Here is a 26437-nt window from a genome sequence, read left to right on the forward strand (position 1 = left end):
AAAGGTCAATATGGAGGAGCATTTAATCAATACTGACTATAAAACAACTTTGAGGCAGTACTGAGGAGGTTAAATATATGTAGAATTAAAGCACTCAACAACAATGAATGAGTTGGAAGAAAGGTCAATGAAGTTTAAGTGTCCCAAGATTCTTGCACTGTCCAGGAAGAGGTAAACATACTAACTTATATTATACTTTTAAAAAATTGTTCAAGGGCTTCCCTGGTGGCGCAGTGGTTGAGAGTCCGCCTGCCGATGCAGGGGACACGGGTTCGTGCCCCAGTCTGGGAAGATGCCACATGCTGCGGAGCGGCTGGGCCCGTGAGCCATGGCCGCTGAGCCTGCGTGCCCAGAGCCTGTGCTCCGCAACGGGAGAGGCCACAGCAGTGAGAGGCTTGCGTACTACCAAAAAAAAAAAAAAAAAAAGAATAGGCAGTGAATGTACAACTAATAAACTAATCAACGGAAGAGAAATAGATTTTAAAAAGCACATATAAATCTGAAAGAAAGCAAGAAAGGAGAGAAAAAGGAGCCTAGGATAGGTAGGACATATAGAAAAGAAATAGTAAGATGACAAATACAAACGTCAATATATCAGTAATTATATATAAACAGACCAAATACTCCAATTGAATGGAAAATACTGTCACATCAACAAACAACTCCTCCCCCTCTGAAAGAACTACATGATACACATAGGTATGCATGCATACACATGCATTAAATATAAGCATAGAGAAAAAATGAAAGTAAAAGATTTATGACGCACACTCTAATGAAAACAAAAACTTCTATGCAAAAAACTATAAAACAGTATTGAGAGAAAGGAAATCTAAATAAATGTAGAGATATACCACATTCACAGATTAGAAGACTCAGTAATGTAAAGATTTCAATTATCCCCAGATTCAGGTAACCCCGATCAAAAAACCAAACAAATAAAAAAACAAGCGAAAGGGTTTTTTTGTGAGGGAGGGTACAAATTGACAGGTTGATTCTAAAATAGATGTGGAAATACAAAGGGTCAAGGAAAGTCAGCACTGACTTGAGGAAGAATAACAAAGACAGAGGACTCACATTATCAGATGTTAACACTTAGTATAAAACTGCAATGATTAGGAAAGTATGGTACTAAGGTAAGATCAGGCAATTAAAGCAATGAAAAAGAAGCAAAAGTTCAGAAACTGACTCACATTTATGCCCTTAATTTATAATGAAATTGCCCTCAAGACCACTGGGGAAAGGAGGGTCGCTTCAGAAAGTGGTGCTGGGTCAAATGGATGGATGCCCTGGTGCGAAAGCAACTACACTAGGACCCGGTTTGCCCACATATAAAACTCAATTCCAGGTGGATCGTAGTTCTAAATATGGAAGTAAAACAACAAAGCCTTTAGACTATAACAGAGAAGAATATCTTCATGACTTGGAGAAGCAACATTTTTAAATCGGACACAAAAAGCACTAACCATAAAGGAGAAGTGTAAATTGGACTATATTAAAATTTAAGTTCTGTTTATCAAGAAACACCTTTAAAACAGTGAAAAGGTAAGCCACAAGATACAAGAAATACATATATATGTGACAACTAACTCCTGCAAATAAATAAGGAAAAGGCAGAAAACTCATATTTTAAAAAAATGGGCAAAAGACATGAAGAGATGCTTCACAAAAGAAGGTACCCAAATGGCTGATAAACTGAAAATATCCTCAACTGCCCTGTTCCTCAGGGACACGCAAACTAAAGCCATAATGTGATTCTACGACACACTCAACAGAATGGCTCATATTGACAAAGCAGATGTGGTGACCAGGATGTAGAACAAGTGGAAATTTCAGATACCGCAGGAAGGACTGTAGCTGAGTGGCCGCACAGCCTATGACCCAGCAATTCCCCTGGGACGCCAAAAATGCTCATTACTTGATCTTGGTGGGGGTTTTTCAGGTGTATTCAATTTGGGATAACTCATGAAGATATACATTTAGGACTTATACTCTCCTCTGGATGTATATTATTCTTTAATAGTAATGTATATTTAAAAAAAAAAAAAATTCAAGCCGTACTACTATATAACAAAAGCAACAGTCCATCTCCTCTTCACCTGATTCCTACTTATAGAGCCACTCAGTTCTTTAAGGTTTCTTCTGATGGATGGATGGATGGATGGATTTATTTAATTATTTATTTATGGCTGTGTTGGGTCTTCGTTGCTGCATGCGGGCTTTTCTCTAGTTGCGGTGAGCAGGGGCTACTCTTCGTTGTGGTGTGCGGGCTTTTCATCGCGGTGGCTTCTCTTTGTCACAGAGCAGAGGCTCTAGGCATGCGGGCTTCAGTAGTTGCAGCTCGTGGGCTCAGTAGTTGTGGCTCGCAGGCTCTAGAGCGCAGGCTCAGTAGTTGTGGCGCATGGGCTTAGTTGTTCCGTGGCATGTGGGATCTTCCTGGACCAGGGCTCGAACCTGTGTTCCCTGCACTGGCAGGTGGATTCTTAACCACTGCGCCACCAGGGAAGTCCTGATGTAGTTCTCATTTTCAAGTAATGGGCTAATACTGAAACTTCTTGTTATCTCCATTTTAGATAGAAACAGACTTCCGACTATGAGAACATTCTTTTTTTTTTTTTGTATCACCAGGTATTTTTCCTTATACATTCTGTTGCTTATACAGTACTCCTGGTTCAGGGGTACCTGGTGTCTCCAGGGCTCAAACCCTCCCAGAGTTTTGCAGCACCAATCAGCTTGCTTCTTGTTAGCTTCCCTATCCCTGGACAACTTTAGGTTTTTATTTATTGGGGTCTCTCAGTTACCACTCATCTGTCTCCTTCCACCTTCGACAACTTCACTGAGATCTTATTTGTTTTCTTCTCTCTCATTTTCTTTGACTTTTTCTTTCTTTCTCTCCTTTAGTGGGATTTCAAGAGACATACACAGTTGCAGAGGTCTATAATTACCATCTGCTTATAGTCTAATAGGGGTGACTCAAATAGTTTGGGGGAATCATATTTGATTAGTCTTTGTACGCTTAGCATCAAGCCCAGTAACAAGCATGTTGAAAGTGCTTGAAAAATGTGTGTTGAACTGCTGAAATAAAAAAGTCAGGTTCATTGTCAAATCAACAAACTCCCCGCACCAGCCCAGTGGTCTGTACCTGGCCTCAGGGCATCACGAAGGGTGTGAGTCTCACCTGTGTAGTGCTCATTGCCTTGAGCAGCACAGGTCAGGAGCTGCGCCATGGAGGAGCCCACTGCTTTAGATGTACTTCCCAGGTCCTGAGCACATTTTTCCAGCTGTAAGAAGAGTCAAGGAGGAAGACAGCTTAGAAGAGGCAAATCATCCACTAAAGTCTTAGCCCCAAAATAATGCAGATCAAACTTCTGGGCCTCAACTCTTTCCCACCTAATACACCAATGGCACTAAGAAGAAGTAGGGTGATAGAGGGGAAAGAACCCAGGCTTCAGGATAAACAAATGAGTTCACACCCTGCCCTCTGCTTCCTTTCCCCACTTGCTAGCTGTTGAGAGATTGGGGTATGTCACTGAACTCTCCCAGTCTCTGTGTCCTGAGATCACAATACCTAGCTCAGAAGGTTTTCAGAGAATTAACGTAGGTACTCAACAAATGGTAGCCATTAGTATTATGCTTTCAGAAGCTAATTCAGAAGTCTGCAACAAATCCTTAGTGAGAATTAATTATGCCTTAGCAGGAAGTGAGCAGACATCCAGCTGTTCCACCTTCCTGGCACGTGGGACCATTAACATTGTTCAATTTGATCATTATACTTTGCTGAGTTCTAACCAGAGGGAAATGCAATAGGAATAGAGGTTTGGGATGGTAAATGAGATTATGAAAACGGGCAAAGAGCTTGCTTCCCATGACGAGCACGTCGTCTTGCTTTGTCAACGGAATAAATAATTCAGAGAATAAAGTCAATAAAGCCCTACGGTAAGGGTAATTATTCAATTACTAGACGAGGACAACATTTTGGAAGAGAACTTCCGGGCACGCTGCAAGAGTTCAGAAAAGCATCAGGAAATGTATGCAGTTTTAACCCCACAACATGTTTTCTAAGAGAGGCGTTTTCTTCAAGTAAAAAACAGAGCCTAGTCCACTGTAGCCAACAGTATAACACAGTACACACATTTGTTTAGGGCAAACAATTTCTTTAAAAATTACATGATGTTTCTTGCATTCTAACTGACCGGTTGTTTTATGTGAAGGCAGAATAGGTGTCATGGGCTCCTGGAGCACAGAAGTCTGCAAAGGGATACCTGGACCACTTTGCAAAGCTGCTGGCTCAGGAGCCAATACTGACTTTCTCTTTAGCCAGGGCACCTTAGTTAAGTGACTTCCTGAGTTTCCTGTTTTTACAATCAGGGGTAGCTTGATTTCACAAATATTTTCCGAATGCTTCCTACGTACCAGGCATTGTTCAATGGTAAATTAGATGCTCTGGTAGTCCTTTTATACTCTAAAAGTTTTTAGTTTCTATCCAAAGAGCAGCAGTAGCTAAGAGTAAAAGTTCTCACTGTGAAAGATCAAGGCATGGGTTTTGGAGTCTTACAGATCTGGGTTCAACCCATGGTTCTGATGCTAACTACCAGGTAACATTGAGTAGAACAGGGCACCTTTTTTTTTTCAGCTGTAAAATGGGGTGAACAACACTTGTTCATTAGGTTACTATCAGGATAAACTAGGCTGACTGTGTGTGTACACAGTGCAGAAGAGGTGCTTAATAAATGAAGCTATTTTATTAGTAATGTTCAGGAGTGAGGGAAAGCAGGTACATACAAATGAGGACGACTGGTAAAATTTTAGCCAAGAAAACCCTGGCACAGGCATCAGGAGGTACCATAACGTGATCAAATGAGATTTCTGGAGCCAACATTCCACTTGCTGTTGTGGCCTGTGTTTATAACTTAATTGCCACCCATTTCGTAAATAAAATACTTTAGACATAGAGGAGATTGGGACTTGCCTACAGCTAGTGGATGACACAACCTGGACCAAGAAGCCAGAACTCCTAGGTCTAAACATAGCTCCTCCAGCTGCCCTGGGCATTCTTTTCAGAAAAAGCCTGCAGGATTAGAACACTGGCCTCAAACGCCAGCAGGTCTTGTTGATGGAAAAGAGGGATGAATAGGAACTGATGCCTGGTCATCCCCAGCCACACCCCAGGCAGGTACACACAGGCCCATCACCAGAGGCCCCCTCAGGGCCATCTCTATCATAATACTGTTCCAGAGCAATGTGGCTATTCTAGGGCTTTGCATTAAAAACACTTGAAACTGAGACACACTGACCACCCCTCACCCCCAACTCTAAGAATGTCGTGACTTCCTAACAGAGGTAGAGTCCCAGACCCCAGCTGCCACCAACATCTCCTACCGTCTCCCCTGGGAGTGGCTTCAGCTGACTCTCCACGGCAGCCATCTTGGCATCCTGCAGTTCACTCTTCAGGGTCTGCACAGTGCTCAGTGCTGAATCGATTTCCATGGGACCACAGGCTTCATGGGCCTGTCAACAGAGTTGAGAATATGTGCACAACAGTCTGCTCGGGAAAAGCATCCCCAGTGCCTTGCAACATAGGAAATTCCTTTCTGGATACAACCAATGATTCTCCAAATCTAGCAATAGGAAGCAAGGGTAACAAGCATTTCCTGAGAGCACAAAATCACGCTCAATCAGGACCTCAGTCCTAAGTTCCCTAAATAATCAATTATGTGTGTCTCATAACTGGATATACTTAAATTTTCCTTGAAGCTGTTTATATCAGAAATACATTACCTCTCAAACGAAGAGGATCCTTATTCACTGTGTCTGGGTTCTAGACATGGGGCACCTAGCACAGTATATGTGCACACAAAAACTTGGGAAGCATGGGGTGGATGAAGGAACGAATAAACAAAGGAACCCAGGACTCTACAGACAAGTCTATGTCAATCTTACTGAATCTCTTTACAAATTTCTAGATTGTAAACCGTTATCGTTCCATACTGAAGGTTATGAAAGATTTTTTTCCTTAATAAAAACTTTTAAGAAAACTGCTTCATTCTGGTGATCATCTAGAACAGCGGTCTCCAAATGCTTTGATAACACACCCCCAACACGCATGTTAATAAATGATACACGTAAATGTTAGTAAATGATACACATACAAGTATATTAAATGCTGGTGTATCTTAACTTCTTTCTTTTTTAGATAATAGTAACAACAGCAGCAGTACACACTATTTGATTGATTTCTATGTGTGAGTATTACTAGGTGACAATACTGAGGCAGAGAGGTTAAGTAACTTGCCCAGGTCACAAAATTAGTCAATGGCAAGGCGAGAATTTGAATGCAGGTGGTCTGATTTTAGAGCCTGTATTCTTAACCCCTACACTATATACTAAAATCATAAAAAGAGTCTTCCTGAATCCACTGCACAGTGTTGCCTGAGTCCCACTTCGGGGATCACTGCTCCAAAGCAGTTGTTGGAGGTGGGTGTGTCGTTCAGTCACTGAGGAAACTTGTTAAAATGCAGATATTTGGGCGCTATGACCAGAGATTCTGACTGGGGTGCTCAGAAGTGAGGCCCAGGAACCTGCATCCTAAATGCCCCCATGTGATTCCAGTGCAGATGGTCCCTAGACCTCTCTTTGAGAAAGAGAGCTCAAAATAACTTTTTTATTAGATATAACCTAAAACTCTAGATATTTTTCTTTGGTGATGTAGTGCACTGTTTATGTTACAAATTCAAATCAGCTTCTAACCTTCTTCCCTTGCTCATATATGAGGCTGCCTGCTTCTATAAAGGGCTTGTTACAATGAGGAAAAATGAATTCATGCTAGAACTTCATGCTAATACCACATCAAACAGTACAGTAATGAGGCCCTTTGGTAATTAACACATCCCAGAGACAGAAACGCATTAATCCCCAGTTCTGTTCTATCGAGGATCTTGTGAAGGTGAATGCTCCCATTTAAGAGGTGGAAACCTCTCAGGGCAAAGATAATATAGATGATCCTCCAAAATAGATTTGCTGCCTATATAATGTTATTAAGTTCACAAGATAACACCTGGAAGATATCATCACTTACTGTGCCCACAGTTTACCTGGCGCCAAGAAACTGATGACTGGTCTCCCCTAAGACTGTGAGAAATAGATCATTGCTTGTCCCAGGGCAGGGGAGGAGGGGAAGTATGCAACTTAGCATAGTTTAACCAAAGTCATCTGTAACCAGAAGGTGATAACTAAGTCAAGGAGATAGCGGCTAAAAGGGGCAAAAGCCAATCCACATGAGCATATTTAGTGGTCAAGCAGATGAAATGGACAACTGAACCAAGCAATATGCCAGGCAGCGTTCAGGTCCTGGGGAGCACCCAGGTCACACCAACAGTAAGGAATTAAAAGCTCCGCTCCTGACAAGCTAACTGCCGTGACCAGGGTCCACTTGCCTTCTGTGATGCGGTACGCAGCTCTGCCAAGCTGGTGGCAAGGTTCTTGGCACACTGGCTCAGCTGCATGGCTGCAGCCTGGTCGCTGACAGTGGGCACTGCGGCTTTAGCAGAGGACACCATCTTGCTTCCAGGCTATGGAGAGAAAAGCTGAAGGTAAGACAGCTCCTGGGCAGCAAGAGTCAGAGTAGAGACCCAAACAGCAAAGCCGCCTTATCAGCCAGAACTTACTTTGCCCTAAAACAAGGAATATTAAAACCATCTAGTTTCCCCCCAAAATTGCCAACCGAAATCAGATACTCTGGGGCAGTACATTCTAGGAATGTTTGAAACGGAAACTATGTGTCTTCAGACTGGCAGAATGGATAGAAAAACAAGACCCATATACATGCTGTCTACAAGAGACCCACTTCAGACGCAGGGACACATACAGACTGAAAGTTAGGGGATGGAAAAAGATATTCCATGCAAATGGAAATCAAAAGAAAGCTGGAGCAGCAATACTCATATCAGACAAAATAGACTTTAAAATAAAGACTACTAAAAGAGACAAGGAAGGACACTACATAATGATCAAGGGATCAGTCCAAGAAGAAGATAGTAACAATTGTAAATATCTATGCACCCAACATAGGAGCACCTCAATACATAAGGCAAATGCTAACAGCCATAAAAGGGGAAACTGACAGTAACACAATAACAGTAGGCGACTTTAACACCCCACTTACACCAATGGACAGATCATCCAAACAGAAAATAAATAAGGAAGTGCAAGTTTTAAATGACACATTAGACCACATGGACTTAATTGATATTTATAGGACATTCCATCCAAAAACAACAGAATACACTTCTCAAGTGCACACGGAACATTCTCCAGGATAGATCACATCTTGGGTCACAAATCAAACCTTGGTAAATTTAAGAAAATTGAAATTGCATCCAGTATCTTTTCTGACCACAACGCTATGAGACTAGATATCAATTACAGGAAAAGATCTGTAAAAAATACAAACACATGGAGGTTAAACAATACACTACTTAATAACGAAGTGATCACTGAAGAAATAAAAGAGGAAATAAAAAAATACCTAGAAAAAAATGACAATGGAGACATGACGACCCAAAACCTATGGCAAAAGCAGTTCTAAGAGGGAAGATTATAGCAATACAATCCTACCTCAAGAAACAAGAAAAATCTCAGATAAACAACTAACCTTACACCTAAAGCAATTAGAGAAAGAAGAACAAAAATCCCCAAAGTTAGCAGAAGGAAAGAAATCATAAAGATCAGATCAGAAATAAATGAAAAAGAAATGAAGGAAACAATTGCAAAGATCAATAAAACTAAAAGCTGGTTCTTTGTGAAGATAAACAAAATTAATAAACCATTAATCAGACTAATCAGGAAAAAAAGGAAGAAGACTCAAATAAACAGAATTAGAGATGAAAAAGGAGAAGTAACAACTGACACTGCAGAAATACAAAGGATCATGAGAGACTATTACAAGCAACTAATGCCAATAAGATGGCCAATCTGGAAGAAATGGACAAATTTTTAGAATAGCACACCCTTCCAAGACTGAACCAGAAAGAAAGAGAAAATATGAAAGACCAATCACGAGCACTGAAACTGAAACCGTGATTAAAAATCTTCCAACAAACAAAAGTCTAGGGCCAGATGGCTTCACAGGCGAATTCTATCAAACATTTAAAGAAGAGCTAACATCTATCCTTCTCAAACTCTTCCAAAATGTAGTAGAGGTAGGAATACTCCCAAACTCATTCTATGAGGCCACCATCAACCTGACTCCAAAACCAGACAAAGAGACGTCACAAAGAAAGAAAACTACAGGCCAATATCACTGATTAACATAGATGCAAAAATCTTCAAAAAATACTAGCAAACAGAATCCATTAGCACATCAAAAGAATCAAACACCATGATCAAATGGGGTTTAGCCCAGGAATGCAAGGATTCTTCAATATATGCAAATCAATCAATGTGATAGACCATATTAACAAATTGAAGGATAAAAACCATTTGATTGCCTTGTAATCCAAGTGCCTGAGTTTGTGTTTGTATTTATGATTGTGTTTGTATCAAATGGCATCATGGAGTGCTGCCTGGCTAAAGGTTTCAAAGTCATAAGAATAGAGGGAAGAGGTCGGAGAATTGGATCACATGGAATATGAGAGTATAGATGTAGAAAATTTAAAAAGAAGAAAATCTGTACTGTAGCATCTGGTATCATGTTTATTTTATAAGTGTATATATTGTTCAGATACTAACTGGGAAAAATTCATTAACAGTAAATATGCTATGAACTTAAAAAAAATGATAATCTCAATAGATGCAGAAAAAGCTTTTGACAAAATTCAACACCCATTCATGAAAAAACTCTCCAGAAATCCAGAAAGTGGGCCTAGAGGGAAACTACCTCAACATAATAAAAGCCATACATGACAAACCCACAGCCAATATCATTCTCAATGATGAAAAACTGAAAGCATTTCCTCTAAGATCAGGAATAAGACAACGGTGCCCACTCTCACCACTCTTATTCAACATAGTTTTGGAAGTTTTAGCCACAGCCATCAGAGAAGAAAAAGAAATAAGATGAATACAAATTGGAAATGAAGAAGTAAAGCTGTCATTGTTTGCAGGTGACATGATAGTATACATAGAAAATCCTAAAGATGCCATCAGAAAACTACTAGAGCTAATCAATGAATTTGGTAAGGTAGCAGGATACAAAATTAATGCACAGAAATCTCTTGCATTCCTATACACTAACAATGAGAAAATCAGAGAAATTAAGGAAACTCCCATTTACCATTGCAACAAAAAGAATAAAATACCTAGGACTAAACCTACTTAAGGAGGCAAAAGACCTGTATGCAGAAAACTATAAGGCACTGATGAAAGAAATCAAAGACAATACAAACAGATGGAGAGATATACCATGCCCTTGGATTGGAAGAATCAACATTGTGAAAATGACTACACTACCCAAAACAATCTACAGATTCAATGCAATCCTGATCAATTTACCAATGGCATTTTTCACAGAACTAGAACAAGAAAATTTTACAATTTGTATGGAAACACAAAAGACTGCAAATAGCCAAAAGAATCTTGAGAAAGAAAAATGGAGGTGGAGGAATCAGGCTCCCTGCCTTCAGACTATACTACAAAGCTACAGTAATCAGGACTGTATGGTACTGGCACAGAAACAGAAATACAGATCAATGGAACAGGATAGAAAGCCCAGAGATAAACCAATGCACAGATGGTCTCCTTGTCTTTGACAAAGGAGGCAAGAATATAAAATGGAGAAAAGACAGCCTCTTCAATAAGTGGTGCTGGGAAAACTGGACAGCTACATGAAAAAGAATGAAATTAGAACACTTCCTAACACCATACACAAAAAGAAACTCAAAATGGATTAAAGACCTAAATGTAAGGGCAGACACCATCAAACTCTTAGAGGAAAACATAGGCAGAACACTCTATGACATAAATCACAGCAAGATCCTTTTTGACCCACCTCCTAGAGAAAGGGAAATAAAACCAAAAATAAACAAATTGGACCTAATGAAATTTAAAAGCTTTTGCACAGCAAAGGAAACCATAAACAAGACGAAAAGACAACCCTCAGAATGGGAGAAAATATTTGCAAACAAAGCAAGTGACAAAGGATTAATCTCCAGAAGGTACAAGGAGCTCATGCAGCTCAATATCAAGAAAACAAACAACCCAATCCAAAAATGGGCAGAAGACCTAAATAGACACTTCTCCAAAGAAGACATACAGATTGCCAACAAACACATGAAAAGATGGTCAACATCACTAATCATTAGAGAAACGTAAATCAAAACCACAATGCGGTATCCCTTCACACCAGTCATAATGGCCATCATCAAAAAATCTACAAACAATAAATGCTGGAGAGGGTGTGGAGAAAAGGGAACCCTCTTGCACCATTAGTGCGAATGTAAACTGATACAGCCACTATGGAGGACAATATGGAGGTTCCTTAAAAAACTAAAAATAGAACTACCATATGACCCAGCAATCCCACTACTGGGTATATACCCTGAGAAAACCATAATTCCAAAAGATATATGCACCACAATATTCACTGCAGCACTATTTATAATATCCAGGACATATAAGCAATCTAAATGTCCATGGACAGATGAATGGATAAAGAAGATGTGGCACATATATACAATGGAATATTACTCAGCCATAAAAAGGAACAAATTTGAATTATTTGAAATGAGGTGGCTGGACCTAGAGTCTGTCATACAGAGTGAAGTAAGTCAGAAAGAGAAAAACAAACACCATATGATAACCCACATATACGGAATCTAAAAAAACGGTACTGATGAACCTAGTGGCAGGGCAGGAATAAAGACGCAGACGTAGAGAAGGGACCTGAGGACAGGCGCGTGGGAGGGGAGGGTAAGCTGTGACAAAGCGAGAGAGTAGCACTGACATATATACACTACCAAACGTAAAATAGATAGCTAGAGGGAAGCAGCCGCATAGCACAGGGAGATCAGCTCGGTGCTTTGTATCGACCTAGACGGGTGGGATAGGGAGGGTGGGAGGGAGGCTCAAGAGGGAGGGGATATGGGTATATATGTATACGTATAACTGATTTACTTTGTTGTACAGCAGAAACTAACACAACATTGTGAAGCAATTATACCCCAATAAAGGTATTCAAAAAAAAAAGTATGTGTCTTTTGGGGTGGAGTGGGAAGTAAAACTGGGCTAGTGGCTTGAAATTCTTATTTAAAACAGATTTGAAAGGGAGTTTCTTATTAAATATGTTTGTGTTTCTTGGAACAGCTCTTTAATCTGTGTCTTAAATATATGTAATAGACTATTTAGAAAAATACAGGGACACAAAATGAAACGAGTGACCGCTCACATCTCAGAACCCAGGACAATTTCACCATGCATGGGTGAAGGCACATATGTGCAGGCACATATATTTTCAAAAGTAAGATAATACTATTTATTCTGTTTTCGAATCTCCTTGTTCCACATAGTCTATCTTTTTCATAGCTATGTAATACCCTGTGTATACATCAGTTAGCACTTTTCAATCTTGTATTGTTAAGTATTTTCCATGTTTTCAAATATAATAAACAATGATATGATAAACACCTATGTAACTAAAATTTTGTACATGTTCATAATTTTTTTGTATAAATGTTTCTGGACCAAAAAGTACACATAATTTTAAGGTTTTTAATATGCATGCTATACAATGGCTCTTAGTAAAGCTGTAACAATTTAAGTGCCAGATCATAAATACCAAGGACACAAGTTAATATTATTAATATTTAAGGAATTCATGAGAATTTATAAGAAAAATCAGAATGAGTATATAAAAAGCATGAATAGACAAGTTCACGTAATAAAAACAAAAAACTGAAACATGAAAAATGTTTAACATTGTGAAAATCAAGGACATGCAAGATCAAATAATAAAAACGTAACCAAGTAAATTGGCAAAAACATTTCAAAAAAATGATTGACTTCCCAACTTGGAAAAGAGGTATCAAAAAGTGTGCTCCAAAATGCAAATGAAAACTACAATGAGGTTTCACCTCACACCAGTCAGAATGGCCATTATCAAAAAATCTCCAAACAATATATGCCAGAGAGGGTGTGGAGAAAAGGGAACCCTTCTGCACTCTTGGTGGGAATGTATATTGATACAGCCACTATGGAGAACTGTATGGAGGTTCCTTAAAAAACTAAAAATAGAACTACCATATGATCCAGCAACCCCACTACTGGGCACATACCCTGAGAAAACCATAATTCAAAAGGTCTCATGTACCCCAATGTTCATTGCATTGCAGCACTATTTACAATAACCAGGACATGGAAACAACCTGAATGTCCAACGACAGATGAATGGATTAAGAAGATGTGGTACATATATACAATGGAATATTACTCAGCCATAAAAAGGAACGAAATTGGGTCATTTGTAGAGATGTGGATGGACCTAGAGTCTGTCATACAGAGTGACGTTAGCCAGAAAGGGAAAACAAATATCGTATATTAACGCATATATGTGGAATCTACAAAAATGTTACACATGATCCTATTTGCAGGGCAGGAATAGAGGTGCAGACGTAGGAACAGACATGTGGACACAGGGGGTAGAGGAGGGTGGGACGAATTGGGAGATTAGGATTGACATATATACACTACCATGAGTAAAATAGGTAGCTAGCGGGAACATGCTATAAAGCACAGGAAGCTCACCTCAGTGCTCTGTGATGGCCTAGATGGGTGGGATGGGGGGGAGGTCTAAGAGGGAGGGGATATATGTATACATATAACTGATTCATTTCATTGTACAGCAGAAACTAACACAACGTGGTAAAGCAATTATACTCCAATAAAAAAAAATAACCCCACATTTGAATCTAAAAAAGGAGTGGCTATGTGTATATGTATAACTGATTCACTTTGCTGTACACATGAAACTAACACAACATTGTAAATCAACTATATTCCAATAAAAATTAAAATAAAATAAAACAAAGAGAAAAAAATAAATAAAAAGTGTGCTCCATATGTTGCTAGTTGTAAATTTAGATTCATTCATCCTTCTGGAAGGGCAATTTTACCACATGTATGAAAAGAGTTTAAAATGTAAACTTTAAAAAAAGTTTAAAACTTGTTGATCTGCTGATTCCATTTCTATTTATTTCTGATTCTGGCTTTATTCTTGTTAAGATCTGATCCGTCTACAGTAGCAAACTTAAAAGAACAAAAGAAACAGGAAAAACAAGGGCAGGGACAGTGACCCCTGGACCATGTCCACACTGTACTATCATAAGACCCTATGATCCTGCCAGCAGTGGGACAACACAACTGATTCTAGGACCTGTAACCACCTACAGCAGAAGACAAACAACTTGTCCAAGCTACAATTCTCAATGTCCCAAAGATAAAAATAAGCTGCTTGCTATTCTAGTTCTAGTAATTTACCCTAAGGAAACAATTAAAGAGGGGCACAAAGATTTGAGCACACACCAAGATTTTTTTTTTCATCATATCACAGGTTGTTTATGACAGCAAATAATTGAAAACAACCTGTATGTCGAATGATAGAACAGCTAAACAGCTAATGAGTATAGTAATGAGTATAGTATATGAGTATAGAATATGATTCAAATTCACAAATATTCATAATATAAATGTTAATATGAAAAACAGTCAATACACAGTGAATCCCAAGAGAATACATACATACATAAATACGTTTGTATATGTATGAAGATAAAATGTGAGGAAGCATAAACATTTCATGTTGTATCCCTGCATGTTGGAGCTACGGCTCTTGAAGAATTAACCAAATAGAAGCATCACTGGCTCCTGTAAGTACAGATCTGAATAGACAGGGACGAGGAAGAAACTTGCCAAACCACATGGACTGTTTAGGAGATCCAAGTAGACAAAGTGCCGAGAGATGTGAAAGAAGTACGTACAAAGGGAGTGTTCACAACTTAATATTCACATTTTATATTTAATTAAAAAGAAAATGAACCTAGCCACACTTCACAAAGACCGACAATACTTACTCATTCTATATTTGCCACAAGAAACCACCACATCTTTGGAGAAGATGCACTCACAGATTCTTATTTCCCTGGCTATGAATAATGGCATGAGGTATTCTGGAAACTAGCACACCTAAAGTGGGCAGTGGGGTGGGGATGGGTTGAGGTTCCGGGGAAGACGGAGGTGAACGTTTCCGTGGTACCTGGAGGAAGTTCTGGCTGGAGATGATGAGCGCCAGCTGGGCACTGAGATCTTCTGCTTGGGCTTGGCTCCCTCTGACCCCCTGGACCAGCTGAGGGATGTGATCAGCCACCGCCTACAGGAAGCAAGGAAAACGAAAACTGAGCACATCCAGGATGGTGACGTACCAAAATGGGGTGTGTGGGGAAACGCCCCCAGCGATAATGTTCTGTGGATGTGCCTTCCCTCCTGGGGGTGCCCGGCCCAGAACCTGGATTCACTCAGCAGCTTTAGCCCGTTGGGCCCTTGCCAACACTGATGCCAACACAGTACCTGGGGGTAGGCTCCTCCCACACACACTCTACCCTGTGGTCCCCCGGGTCCCAATACACGCAGCACAAGGCAATTCTCCATAACGAAGCCTTAAAACAATTTCCCCAGTTGCAGCTCACACCATCCTGGCTCGTTAGGGTTGAAAACCCTAGCATCCAAGAATCTATCCAATTCACAGGTGGATAAACTCAATTCATATGGTCCAGTGATCAGAAGAAAGTGAGAGAAGCACTCAACTAACAGTATACTTCAGCATTTCGATATCTGACTTTGCGGGTATACGTTTCATCTGTCAGCTTTCATGTCACTGTGGTTCCTCTTCCTGTGTTCTCACTCAAATGGGAAAACCCAATGCCCGGGGTAGGGGAGGGAGGACAGTATCCCGAGGTGAGACCACTTGAAAGTGACCGTCTTCCACGGTGCCTAGGAGATGCTGGCCTTTTCCCTCTCTACAAGTCCTCTGGCTTGTCCCTTTGCACCACGCCACATCTGACCAACCAGGCCCTCAGAGGCCATGGCACAGTGGCCGTCACTGCTAAGGAAGGGCCCAAGAGCAGCCCACCCTGGTGACATGTTCTTTTCAGGAGGCTATTTCAGCAAGAATTAAAAAAAAAATTTCAGGCTTCCCTGGTGGCGCAGTGGTTGAGAGTCCGCCTGCCGATGCAGGGGACATGGGTTCGTGCCCCGGTTCGGGAAGATCCCACATGCCACGGAGCGGCTAGGCCCGTGAGCCATGGCAGCTGAGTCTGCGCGTCCGGAGCCTGTGCTCCGCAACGGGAGAGGCCACAACAGTGAGAGGCCCGCATACCGCAAAAAAAAAAAAAAAAAATTTCCAGGAGAATTTCACTCGCATCCTCTTCTGCTGGCTCCAGGAACTTGGCCCACTTTACCTTCTGCACCGCAACCTGATAAACAGTAATGCTCTCATTCCCTGACAGAGATACCCACGGGCTGAGTATGTTCCGTTTGTTCATAAAAAGTAGGAGGAAGGTTCATACTATTTTCCTGGACACAAGTAGCGTGTGCTCCCTGAGAAGGAACATACTGCTACCCCTGCTGGCGGCTGAAGTCAGGCCCCAACAGGAAACCAACTCCCTCCGCAGCAGGGGCCTGGCTCTCAGGAAAAAAACCCTCTTTACGTGCACAACCCCGAGGACAGGATCCTCCTGCATTGCTGAGGCTTTTCCACCAGAGCAAACTTGCTCCCCAGTGAGGGGCTAGCCTCAGAGAACTGGGATTCAGGACGTGGAGGGCCCTGGGTGGTCTCCCCACAGGAGTAAAGCTATTTTTGAAGTAGAAGCAGCAACACCCCTCACATGTGAATGGTTTCACAGAGGAGATTTGAGAAAGGAGAGAGAAGGCTGAGCCCACGCAAATCCAAGATGCCTCTGCACCCAGCTTCCATGGCGAACCGAAGCACTGCAGGGAACTTCAGTCAGGCATGGTGTCAACATGTGGGCGATGGCCAGGCAACGAGATGTGCCTTTGGCACCACTCGGGGCTCTCCCGGGACAGTTAACTCTGGGCGCTCAGAGAAGGCGGCAGAGGTGGACGGCACCCTCTGCGGCACCTTGGCTTCAAGCGCGGCGTCGGCGACAGGTCTCGGAAGATCAGTGAGGCAACCACAGAAAGCACCAGAGCGCAACAGCGACGAGGCCAGACAGGATGAATAAGTCCTCAGGTGCCATCAGTGCAAAGCAGGAAGTCACCCCTGCCATGATGAGTGAAGACTGAACACAAAGGCCGCCATTCAAAGGGAGCAAGGCCCTCTGGAAATTCAATGCTTCATTACCGTTTCAGAGCCCTCAACAGCCTTGTCATTGATCCTCCGTGACTTGTGCTCTCAAAAAGGAAAAGAATCTAGACAAAGGAAAGACAATGCTGGGAAAAACATGTTCTCTTTCCAAACATAGGCCATTCGCTTAACAGACAAAAACCAGACGTGTGTGTGTACACCTGGAACATGGGAGCCGGAACAAACTGGATTAGGAGCCTGGATGATCAGTCTTAACCGAATTACCAGGGCACTGGGCGCTCTAATGTTATCAGGGTCTCCTCCAGCAGACCTGGCTCTCTGGCAGCTGGTGCCTCACCTTGCAGCTCTGGACCAGCTGCTGCTGGGCCGCGGGGTTCTTGTTGGACACGGCCGCGTTCTGGGAGGCGGCGATGGTCTGCGTGGCTGCAGCCGCAGCCTGCTTGGCTGCAACCTGGGGAGGACAGTAAGAGGAGGTGAGGCAGGGTTCACACGTGCAAACACACACACACGCACATTGATATAAATCCCCTCCACTAAAGGGGGTCACCGCACGGCTCCAAGAAGGGGCACACCAGGCACAGACTCCACCCTTTCAGCACCAATGACATTCTAACCTAGCCACGCCCTGTTGTCTTCCTTTGGTTTAAGTACCGTGGGACAATTGAAAAAGACAGGCTCAAGTGCCGATGTTCATCTGTCATTTCTCAAAAAGACAAGGGACGAGTCCCAGGACCACGATGCCGCTGATAAGCGGCACTAAGTCTAAATGTTTTAGGAGAAAAACATTTCTCTCACAAGAAGCATGGGCTGCTCTCTGGGTCAAGCCCCAAGTACACACACTGGGGCTCCTGACTTGCCTGGGCTCAGAAAGGCCCAGATGTCCCCACTGGCGTACTTAATCGTGTTTAGTCTCTAGTCTCCCTCCACAGACAAGGAGGTCAGCTTTCCTCCAGAACTCAGCAGATTACACATGGAGGGATTCCTCACTAGAGCCAAGTTCTGGCCTCTAATGCCCCCAAATTTTAGTGTAAGAATCTCCTGTGTACATTTGTGAGACAGATTTATTTTCTTACAGAATTTGTGCCTATTACTTTTTTTTTTTCCCGAGAATAAATAAGCATTCTGAAAGACGACAGAAGTATTTATTACTCCCTTCCAAACCTATTTATCCCCATCTCCAGTCTTCTGAAGTTCCTATCATCTACTGGGAGTCGTGAAAGAGTATTACCTCCAACAATATATATACATTTTTAGCTAAAGGTCCTTTCTGAACGTGTACATCCCTTAATGCCAGGAAACAAAAAAACAAACCTGGTTCCTCCTGAAAGAAAATTTGAATTCTGTTCAAGAATGTTAAACTCTGAAAAGATTCTGACATTGTGCAACCATGAACTGAAGCAGTTTTTCAAACTGTGTCAATGGACCTAAACCACTGAACATAAACGTACAATGTCCCTAAACCAGCCGTTCAAAGCATTAAACTGCACCTAAAGCATTAAACTGCATCGTCTATCTTGATTTAGCTTCCTTTTTAGGGGCACTGCCTTATGAATTCGCTTATTCTTTCAGTGGACTCTATGCAAATCTAAAACCTGGAAAACCAGCCTCTTTACTGACCTCCAGTCGGTTGACGATTTTTTTCTTAATAGCATTCTGGGCTGCGGCGTTGGTTGCCACCCGGAGACCTTCTGCAGCTTCTCTCAGCCTTTGCTGCTGGTCCTCGTTCTCAGGGTTGGCTGCAGCTCCCTACGAAGGTGAAAAGAAAGATTCCAAGAGGTCCAAGGGGCAGCATGCCACAGACGCTGAATTCATGCCTTCAATGTTACTTTTTCCTACGAATACCAAGTAACAGGAAGAGAGAAGCCAAAGCAGTATCTTTATGATAAAGATGTTTCCTCTCACAACAAAAAAATATCTACCAGGGGATGTTTCCAAACTGCACAGCTGAACAAGAAAAATCCAATAATAATTAAATTAAATAAACAATTAAACACTTGAGATCATAGCGTTCATCATCCACATAAATTACCTTGTGGTGAGAAACCCAATGGTTTAAAAGATGTTAAGATAAATCTCCCTCCTGATCACATCTCTCAGGGAGAATTTTATTTTAATTGGTGTGACAGACACATATTGCTGCTGAAAGATTCTCCTGTCCTGCGGCACTGGTGAATGAGACTGGGCTAAGATTACAGCATAACACAGGGGCTGGTCTGGAGGGAGTGGGGGGATGGGAACGCCATCCAAAATTCTATAAGCCACTGTGGTTTAAGAAAGACCATGTCTAGAAATTGCATTCCTAGAGAGTCTGGGCTGGCAAATATAGCCAAGTAGAATTGGTCCCCAACTGTACTAATGAGAGAAATCGATGCCCCTACCCAGGCAGGGAAAGAGGAGGGTGCCGTGCACAGCCGATGGCCATGTTTCCCTTGTGTAAGCCCACGGCTCTTTTACTGTGTTGCTGTAGGTTAAAGTGTGTTAGGAGTCCAAGTGGATTTTAGTTAGATGGGTAGGATTTTGAAGCAGGGAAAGGCTAAAGGTAATGTAGGGAGAGGATAATTTTACTGCCCAATAACTCGACAAAAACTTAAAGCACATCCAGTCTTCCACGTCCACCTGAGATAAAAGCATCAATCAAGATTCTTCTCACAGGGCCTGGATGCTTTGTGACCAGCACTGGATGTATGCAGATGAATGAGTTTCTTCCTATGAACATTTTTGGGCAATAATATTTGCTTGTGAGCCAGAAAGAAACACGCCAATTATCGAAATCAATTTTCTAAACATCTCAATTTTCCATGTGAACACCTTGCCAAATTTACCAATTTGCAAAAATCTCTTTCATTGAACTACGATATGTATAAAAGGTCATAGGAATTCACACTGAATGGAACAGTTTTAACATCTGTGACAGAGTTGTTTTGCCATCCTCTTGGATGGAATCTTCGTTTAAATTTAAACCACTTTTAGTAGTCTTGATTTTTGTGTTTTTAGCAACTAAAAAATTGTATTTTTTGCATTTCACATATAAAAGGATTGTTTGGGCTCCTTTTGCGTTCTTCTGCAAGTTTATGAGAGTCATTTTATTTTTTCTGGTTATCGGGTATTTTCTAAAGCCACTCCTTTATCAATGCCTCCAGTGGCATGCCAGCCTTAACTGTGTGTTTCAAGCAGCAGGAAAGCACCATTTCTGCACGTTACACTGACGTGCGTGTCTGGATCCTTCCTTAGCAGTATCTGTTTTATGATGAATGTGTATTAGATATGGGGTACTAATCTTGGCCTGAAATCTTAGTTACTGATTATGAAATCTTTTTTTTCTTCACACTAAATATATTCTTTGGAAGTCTAACCATCGTACATTCTTTGTCTTTCAACAAAATTCAGCAAATTAAAATACTGCCATGACAACAAAGTATCAACTTTTAACTAAAAAGTTCACAGAACTTAACAAAAACACTCAACCTTGTCCCATCTAATATAAATAAACAAAAATAACAAACACTTTGGTAACTTGGTAAAATGCCGTGAAAGAGTCTGGGGAGCACTACACATCCAAAAACAAGTGTGCACATTGGTCCTGGCTCAGTCCTGGTTATGTGATGGTAGGTTTAATCTTTCTGAGTTTTAATTTTCTCATTTGTAAAGTAAGAGACAGATTAGATTTTTCACTAAGATTCTTTCCAGCCTAGCAAGTAATTTTTGTGAACATGAGGGTTTGCCTGAAATGGCTTTCTTTAAACTTAGGAGAAAAAAAAAGGAAACAAAACTAGTCACAACCTTAAAAATATTAACTATAATCCAAAACCCTAATGCGTATTTTTGCTAAAAGGGATGCTAAGGAACAGAGTTCCTTGACTGAAAGAAGGATCAGGGACAGAGGAAGGAAGTTCGGACCCTGCCCCTCCTTGGGACTCTCTTCAGCCCTACCCAAGACATATCTCTAAGGACTATCGGCCCCTCAGGTAATACAATGGTGAGTCAGACAAGGAGGAAGGTCTACTGGATGTCACTGCATGTCACATTACACCGAAAGTGAAGCAATTCACACACTTGGTTGAGACACATTACTGTTCTGTTAGAGACCAAGGAGGCAGGCTAAGCTGTGGGGATGTTTAATGAATCTGAAATGCATAGGAATACATTCAACACGTTACCTGGGTGATATGAAGTTGAAAGTCATTTCTATTTTCTTATTTATACTTACTGCATTTTCTATTCATTTCACCAAAAGCATATGCTAATTGCATAATAAAAACATCATAGATAAATACAGCCTTATCCATTTAAAATAGTTCTCACCCGGAGGTAGGCATCGGAATCTTCTGTGAAACACACACACATACACCGGGTCTTAGCAGCAAACTCGGAAGTTAGGCTCTTTGGGGGTGGAATTAAGGCATGTGTACCTCAGTAAGTTTCACAGGGTTCTGAAACAGAGCCCTGGATAAGAATCACTGGCTTTTAACAGCAATTAGAGAAGAAAAATAAAAGGAATCCAAATTGGGAAAGAAGAAGTAAAACTGTCACTGTTTGCAGATGACATGATACTATACATAGAGAAGCCTAAAGATGCTACCAGAAAACTACTAGAGCTAATTAATGAATTTGGTAAAGTAGCAGGATACAAAATAAATGCACAGAAATCTCTTGCATTCCTATACACTAATGATGAAACATCTGAAAGAGAAATTAAGGAAACACTCCCATTTACCACTGCAAAAACAAAAAGAATAAAATACCTAGGAATAAACCTACCTAAGGAGACAAAAGACCTGTATGCAGCAAACTATAAGGCACTGATGAAAGAAAAATTAAAGATGATACAAACAGATGGAGAGATATACCATGCTCCTGGATTGGAAGAATCAACATTGTGAAAATGACTACACTACCCAAAGCAATTTACAGATTCAATGCAATCCCTATCAAACTACCAATGGCATTTTTCACAGAATTAAAACAAAAAATTTCACAATTTGTATGGAAACACAAAAGACCCCGAATAGGCAGAGCAATCTTAAGAAAGAAAAAACAGAGCTGGAGGAATCAGGCTCCCTGACTTCAGACAACACTACAAAGCTACAGTAATCAAGACAGTATGGTACTGGCACAAAAACAGAAATATAGATCAATGGAACAGGATAGAAAGCCCAGAGATAAACCAATGCACATATGGTCACCTTATCTTTGATGAAGGAGGCAAGAATATACAATGGAGAAAAGAGAGCCTCTTCAATAAGTGGTGCTGGGAAAACTGGACAGCTACATGTAAAAGAATGAAATTAGAACACTCTCTAACACCATACACAAAAAGAAACTCAAAATGGATTAAAGATCTAAATGTAAGGCCAGACACTATAAAACTCTTAGAGGAAAACATAGGCAGAACACTCTATGACATAAATCACAGCAAGATCCTTTTTGACCCACCTCCTAGAGAAAGGGAAATAAAACCAAAAATAAACAAATGGGACCTAATGAAACTTAAAAGTTTTTGCACAGCAAAGGAAACCATAAACAAGAATCACTGGCTTTTAAGTTAGAATGGGCATCATCAGAAAATCTACAAACAACAAATGCTGGAGAGGGTGTGGAGAAAAGGGAACCCTCTTGCACTTTTGGTGGGAATGTAAATTGATAACAGCCACTAAGGAGAACAGTATGGAGCTTCCTTAAAAAACTAAAAATTAGAATTACCATATGACCCAGCCATCCCACTACTGGGCATATACCCAGAGAAAACCATAATTCAGAAAGACACATGCACCCCAATGTTCAATGCAGCACTATTTACAATAGCCAGGTCATGGAAGCAACCTAAATGCCCATCAACAGACGAATGGATAAAGAAGATGTGGTACATATATACAATGGAATATTACTCAGCCATAAAAAGGAATGAAATTGGGTCATTTGTAGAGATGTGGATGGATCTAGAGACTGTCATACAGAGTGAAGTAAGTCAGAAAGAGAAAAACAAATACTGTATATTAACGCATGTATGTGGAACCTAGAAAAATGGTACAGATGAACTGGTTTGCAGGGCAGAAGTTGAGACACAGATGTAGAGAACAAACGTATGGACACCAAGGGGGGAAAGCCGTGGTGGGGGGGGTGGGTGGTGGTGTGATGAATTGGGAGATTGGGGTTGACATGTATACACTGATGTGTATGAAATGGATGACTAATAAGAACCTGCTGTATAAAAAAATAAATAAAATAAAACTCAAAAATTAAAAAAAGAAGCATCATGACATAGGATAGCTGTCAAAAAGCACAAAGTTGTCTGTTAACTCTTTATTCAAACTCTCCTATAAATAGCTACTGGGTTTTGGGTAACAGTGAAGCAGGAAACACCTACAGAAAATCTTTTTTTTTTTTTTAAGTGGTGAGTTTTGAGAATTTGCTGCCTTTATTCTTATGTATATATTTATATGTACATACATTCTTTTTCAGATTCTTTTCCCATATAGGTTATTACAAAATATGGAGTATACTTCCCTGTGCTATATAGTAGGTCCTCGTTGTTTATCTATTTTATATATAGTAGAGTGTATATGTTAATCCCAAATTCCTAATTTATCCCTCTCCCCACCTTTCCCCTTTGGTAACCATAAGTTTGTCACCTATGCAAAATCTTGAAAGAAGTTTAGCTGAGAAGTCGAATGGAGGGCAAAGTGACATTAAGGCTGCAGGAAGAAAACAGGTCAAAGTGAATTTACTGTTGAAACCTCAAGTTGAAATTCATCATCATTTTCACTAAAGCCAATGGCAATGACCCAATGTAAAAAGAGTACTGGCTAAGCAGGGACTCTTGTCTATGGCTGAGTCAGCACCACTTCCCTAAAGAGTTTTTTCATTCATGTGTTCCAAGACCTTCCCCTTTCCCACTTGAAGAAGGTTAAACATTACAGAGCCATATAGATTTTAACCGAACAAAAATGCACACTCGTCTGACCATTCTCTTTCTTGAAGATACCTTCCAAATCCTAACTTTCAATGATGTTCACTTTTCAATTGAATAAATCCAATGTACTACCTTTGCAGCCTCCACCATGCGAGCGGTAGAGTCAGCCAAGAGTTTGGCCGCTGCCAGGAGCTTCTTGGAATTCTCCATGTCGATTTCTGCTTCCGCATCTGACCTCATGGCGTTGACGAGGTCTGAGGTGGCCTGAGCCAGGACCCGGGCCTGGCGTACCATTTCACCTAGAGGGTGGGACAGAGGATGCAGTCTGTTTGTCTGCTTCCTAAAGCTCAGGGGAAACCTCAGGAGCCAGCACAGTCTTGTCTCTATTCCTCTGGCAAAAGGGACGAAGAGAAATGAGCCTCCATGCTCCATTCCTAAGCAATGAAGCCAAGTCAGATTCTGAACCAAAAATATTCCCTGCGGCTGCCAGGCCTGTCTACCCCCAATCACATCCAAGTTCAGTCTTTAACTGTGCGGGATAAAAATGACATAAGTAACCTAAGAGGAACCCTTTATAAAGAGAAGGCAGGGAACAAGATTATGTGGATTTATTATGTGCATTTAAGCTTAGTAAATACTTATATAGAAAATATTATTTACCTCACGTCAGAAGCCACTTACACAAAAGCCCCTATAATGAGCTCTTTGAGTAATGTGCACAGGAAAAATATTTTAAAATTTTGAGTCAATCTGCATGCTACCTAACACCAGATGAGTGGTATCACATAACCTACTCTATTTGTGTCACTTGGCTCTCACTCATAGGAAGCACAGACCCCAGTTTCATGCTCAAAGGCTGAGATTTGCCTTGGCCCAGTCTTCCTATCAATTTACTCACCCTTTCCTTCCCAGCATTGATTTTGATCTCGTTATTAGTAATTGTTATTAGTAGCTGGGATTTTACTGTTATCTATTTCAACTTCCTTTTGGAAGTGGGAGGGGTACCATCGTCAACATTAAAAATAAAACTACTCAAATATGAGCAATTTCCTCCCCGAAAGGTCATTTGTGAAGGATGACGAAGCATTATTAACATTAAGGGGGAAAAAGGCTTTCACGAAAATCAAAAAGTGCTCAGTTCAAGGTACCCTGGATTGGATCCTGGGACAGTGAATGGACATTAGTGAAAAGTTGGTGAAATCTGAACCATGTCCGTAGTTTAGTTAACAGTAACATACCAATGCTCATCTCCCAGTTCTGACCAATGTCCCGCGGCCTAACGGAGATGCTAAAAAGGAGGGAAACTGGGAAGGGTACAAGAGAAGTCTATTACCCCAGCAACTTTACTGTATATAGAAAAAATATTCCAAAGTAAAAAGTTTATTAAAAAAAATAAAAACAAAAGAACCAAAAAAATCCAGATGTGTGGAGCAGTGCCATCTCTTAAATCACTTAAGAAGGATAGAGAAAATCACAAGGTAATTTTCTTTAAAAATATAGTCGTTAAGAAGTGTTGCTCTGTGCTGAGGAAGAAGTAGGAAAATAGACTTCTTACAAACTCCTGGTAGGGTTGCAAATTGTGGAACCTTTCTGGAGAGAAACTTCAGACACGTTTAAAATAAAAAATGTACATACTTATTGGCCCAGAAATTCAACTGATAGGAATTTATCCTACATATACTCCCCAAAGTAAACAGAGATATTTTTACAAGAATGGTTACTGCAATATTAATTTTGTAAAACAAACAGAAACTTGGAAACCACCTAAATGTCCATTAAAAGACAACTGGTTAAGTAGATTACGATGCATTCATTGAATAGAATACTATGCTGTCATTAAAAAGATTAGTGTATAGGTCAACATGAAGAAACTTTCTAATATATTCAGTGGAAAAGGTTGCAGAAGAGTATGTGTAACAGAATTCCATTAATATGAAAAGAAAGAGGGTGTTGTACATACACATAAATGTCAGTAGGAAGATTTAACATTTCTGCAAAGATGAAACAGAAATTGGTAAGTGGTCAATTCTAGAGATTTAGATGGGATAGTGATGGGCTGGGTCTGGGGAGACATAATTTTTAACTAATAGACTGAAAAGGTGCATTTTACATACATACATACATTATATATATATTATATATATATATATATTATATATATATATATAATATATATATATATATATAATATATATATATATCGTGATGTTTGACATCTT

General features: G+C 40.6%; 1 protein-coding gene across 6 annotated transcripts in view; it reads right to left on the reverse strand.

Moving 5' to 3' along the window:
* The window catches only part of TLN2 (talin 2), a 450537-nt gene that overhangs the window by 111574 nt on the left and 312526 nt on the right, over window positions 1-26437 (reverse strand). For 3 of the 6 annotated variants that reach the window (XM_079912034.1, XM_079912035.1, XM_079912036.1), the window contains 7 exons: window positions 24351-24517; window positions 18926-19054; window positions 17646-17759; window positions 15242-15355; window positions 7434-7568; window positions 5380-5508; window positions 3179-3281 (listed from right to left, as the gene is read on the reverse strand). In XM_079912034.1, coding sequence (XP_079768160.1) covers window positions 3179-3281; window positions 5380-5508; window positions 7434-7568; window positions 15242-15355; window positions 17646-17759; window positions 18926-19054; window positions 24351-24517 — 891 coding nt within the window. Of the gene's footprint in view, window positions 1-3142; window positions 3282-5379; window positions 5509-7433; window positions 7569-15241; window positions 15356-17645; window positions 17760-18925; window positions 19055-24350; window positions 24518-26437 lie in introns of all 6 variants that reach the window. The other 3 variants (XM_079912031.1, XM_079912032.1, XM_079912033.1) reach the window with 1 other exon arrangement.

The sequence above is a fragment of the Stenella coeruleoalba genome (genome assembly GCF_951394435.1).
Source record: "Stenella coeruleoalba genome assembly, chromosome: 2".
NCBI classification, from domain to species: domain Eukaryota; kingdom Metazoa; phylum Chordata; class Mammalia; order Artiodactyla; family Delphinidae; genus Stenella; species Stenella coeruleoalba.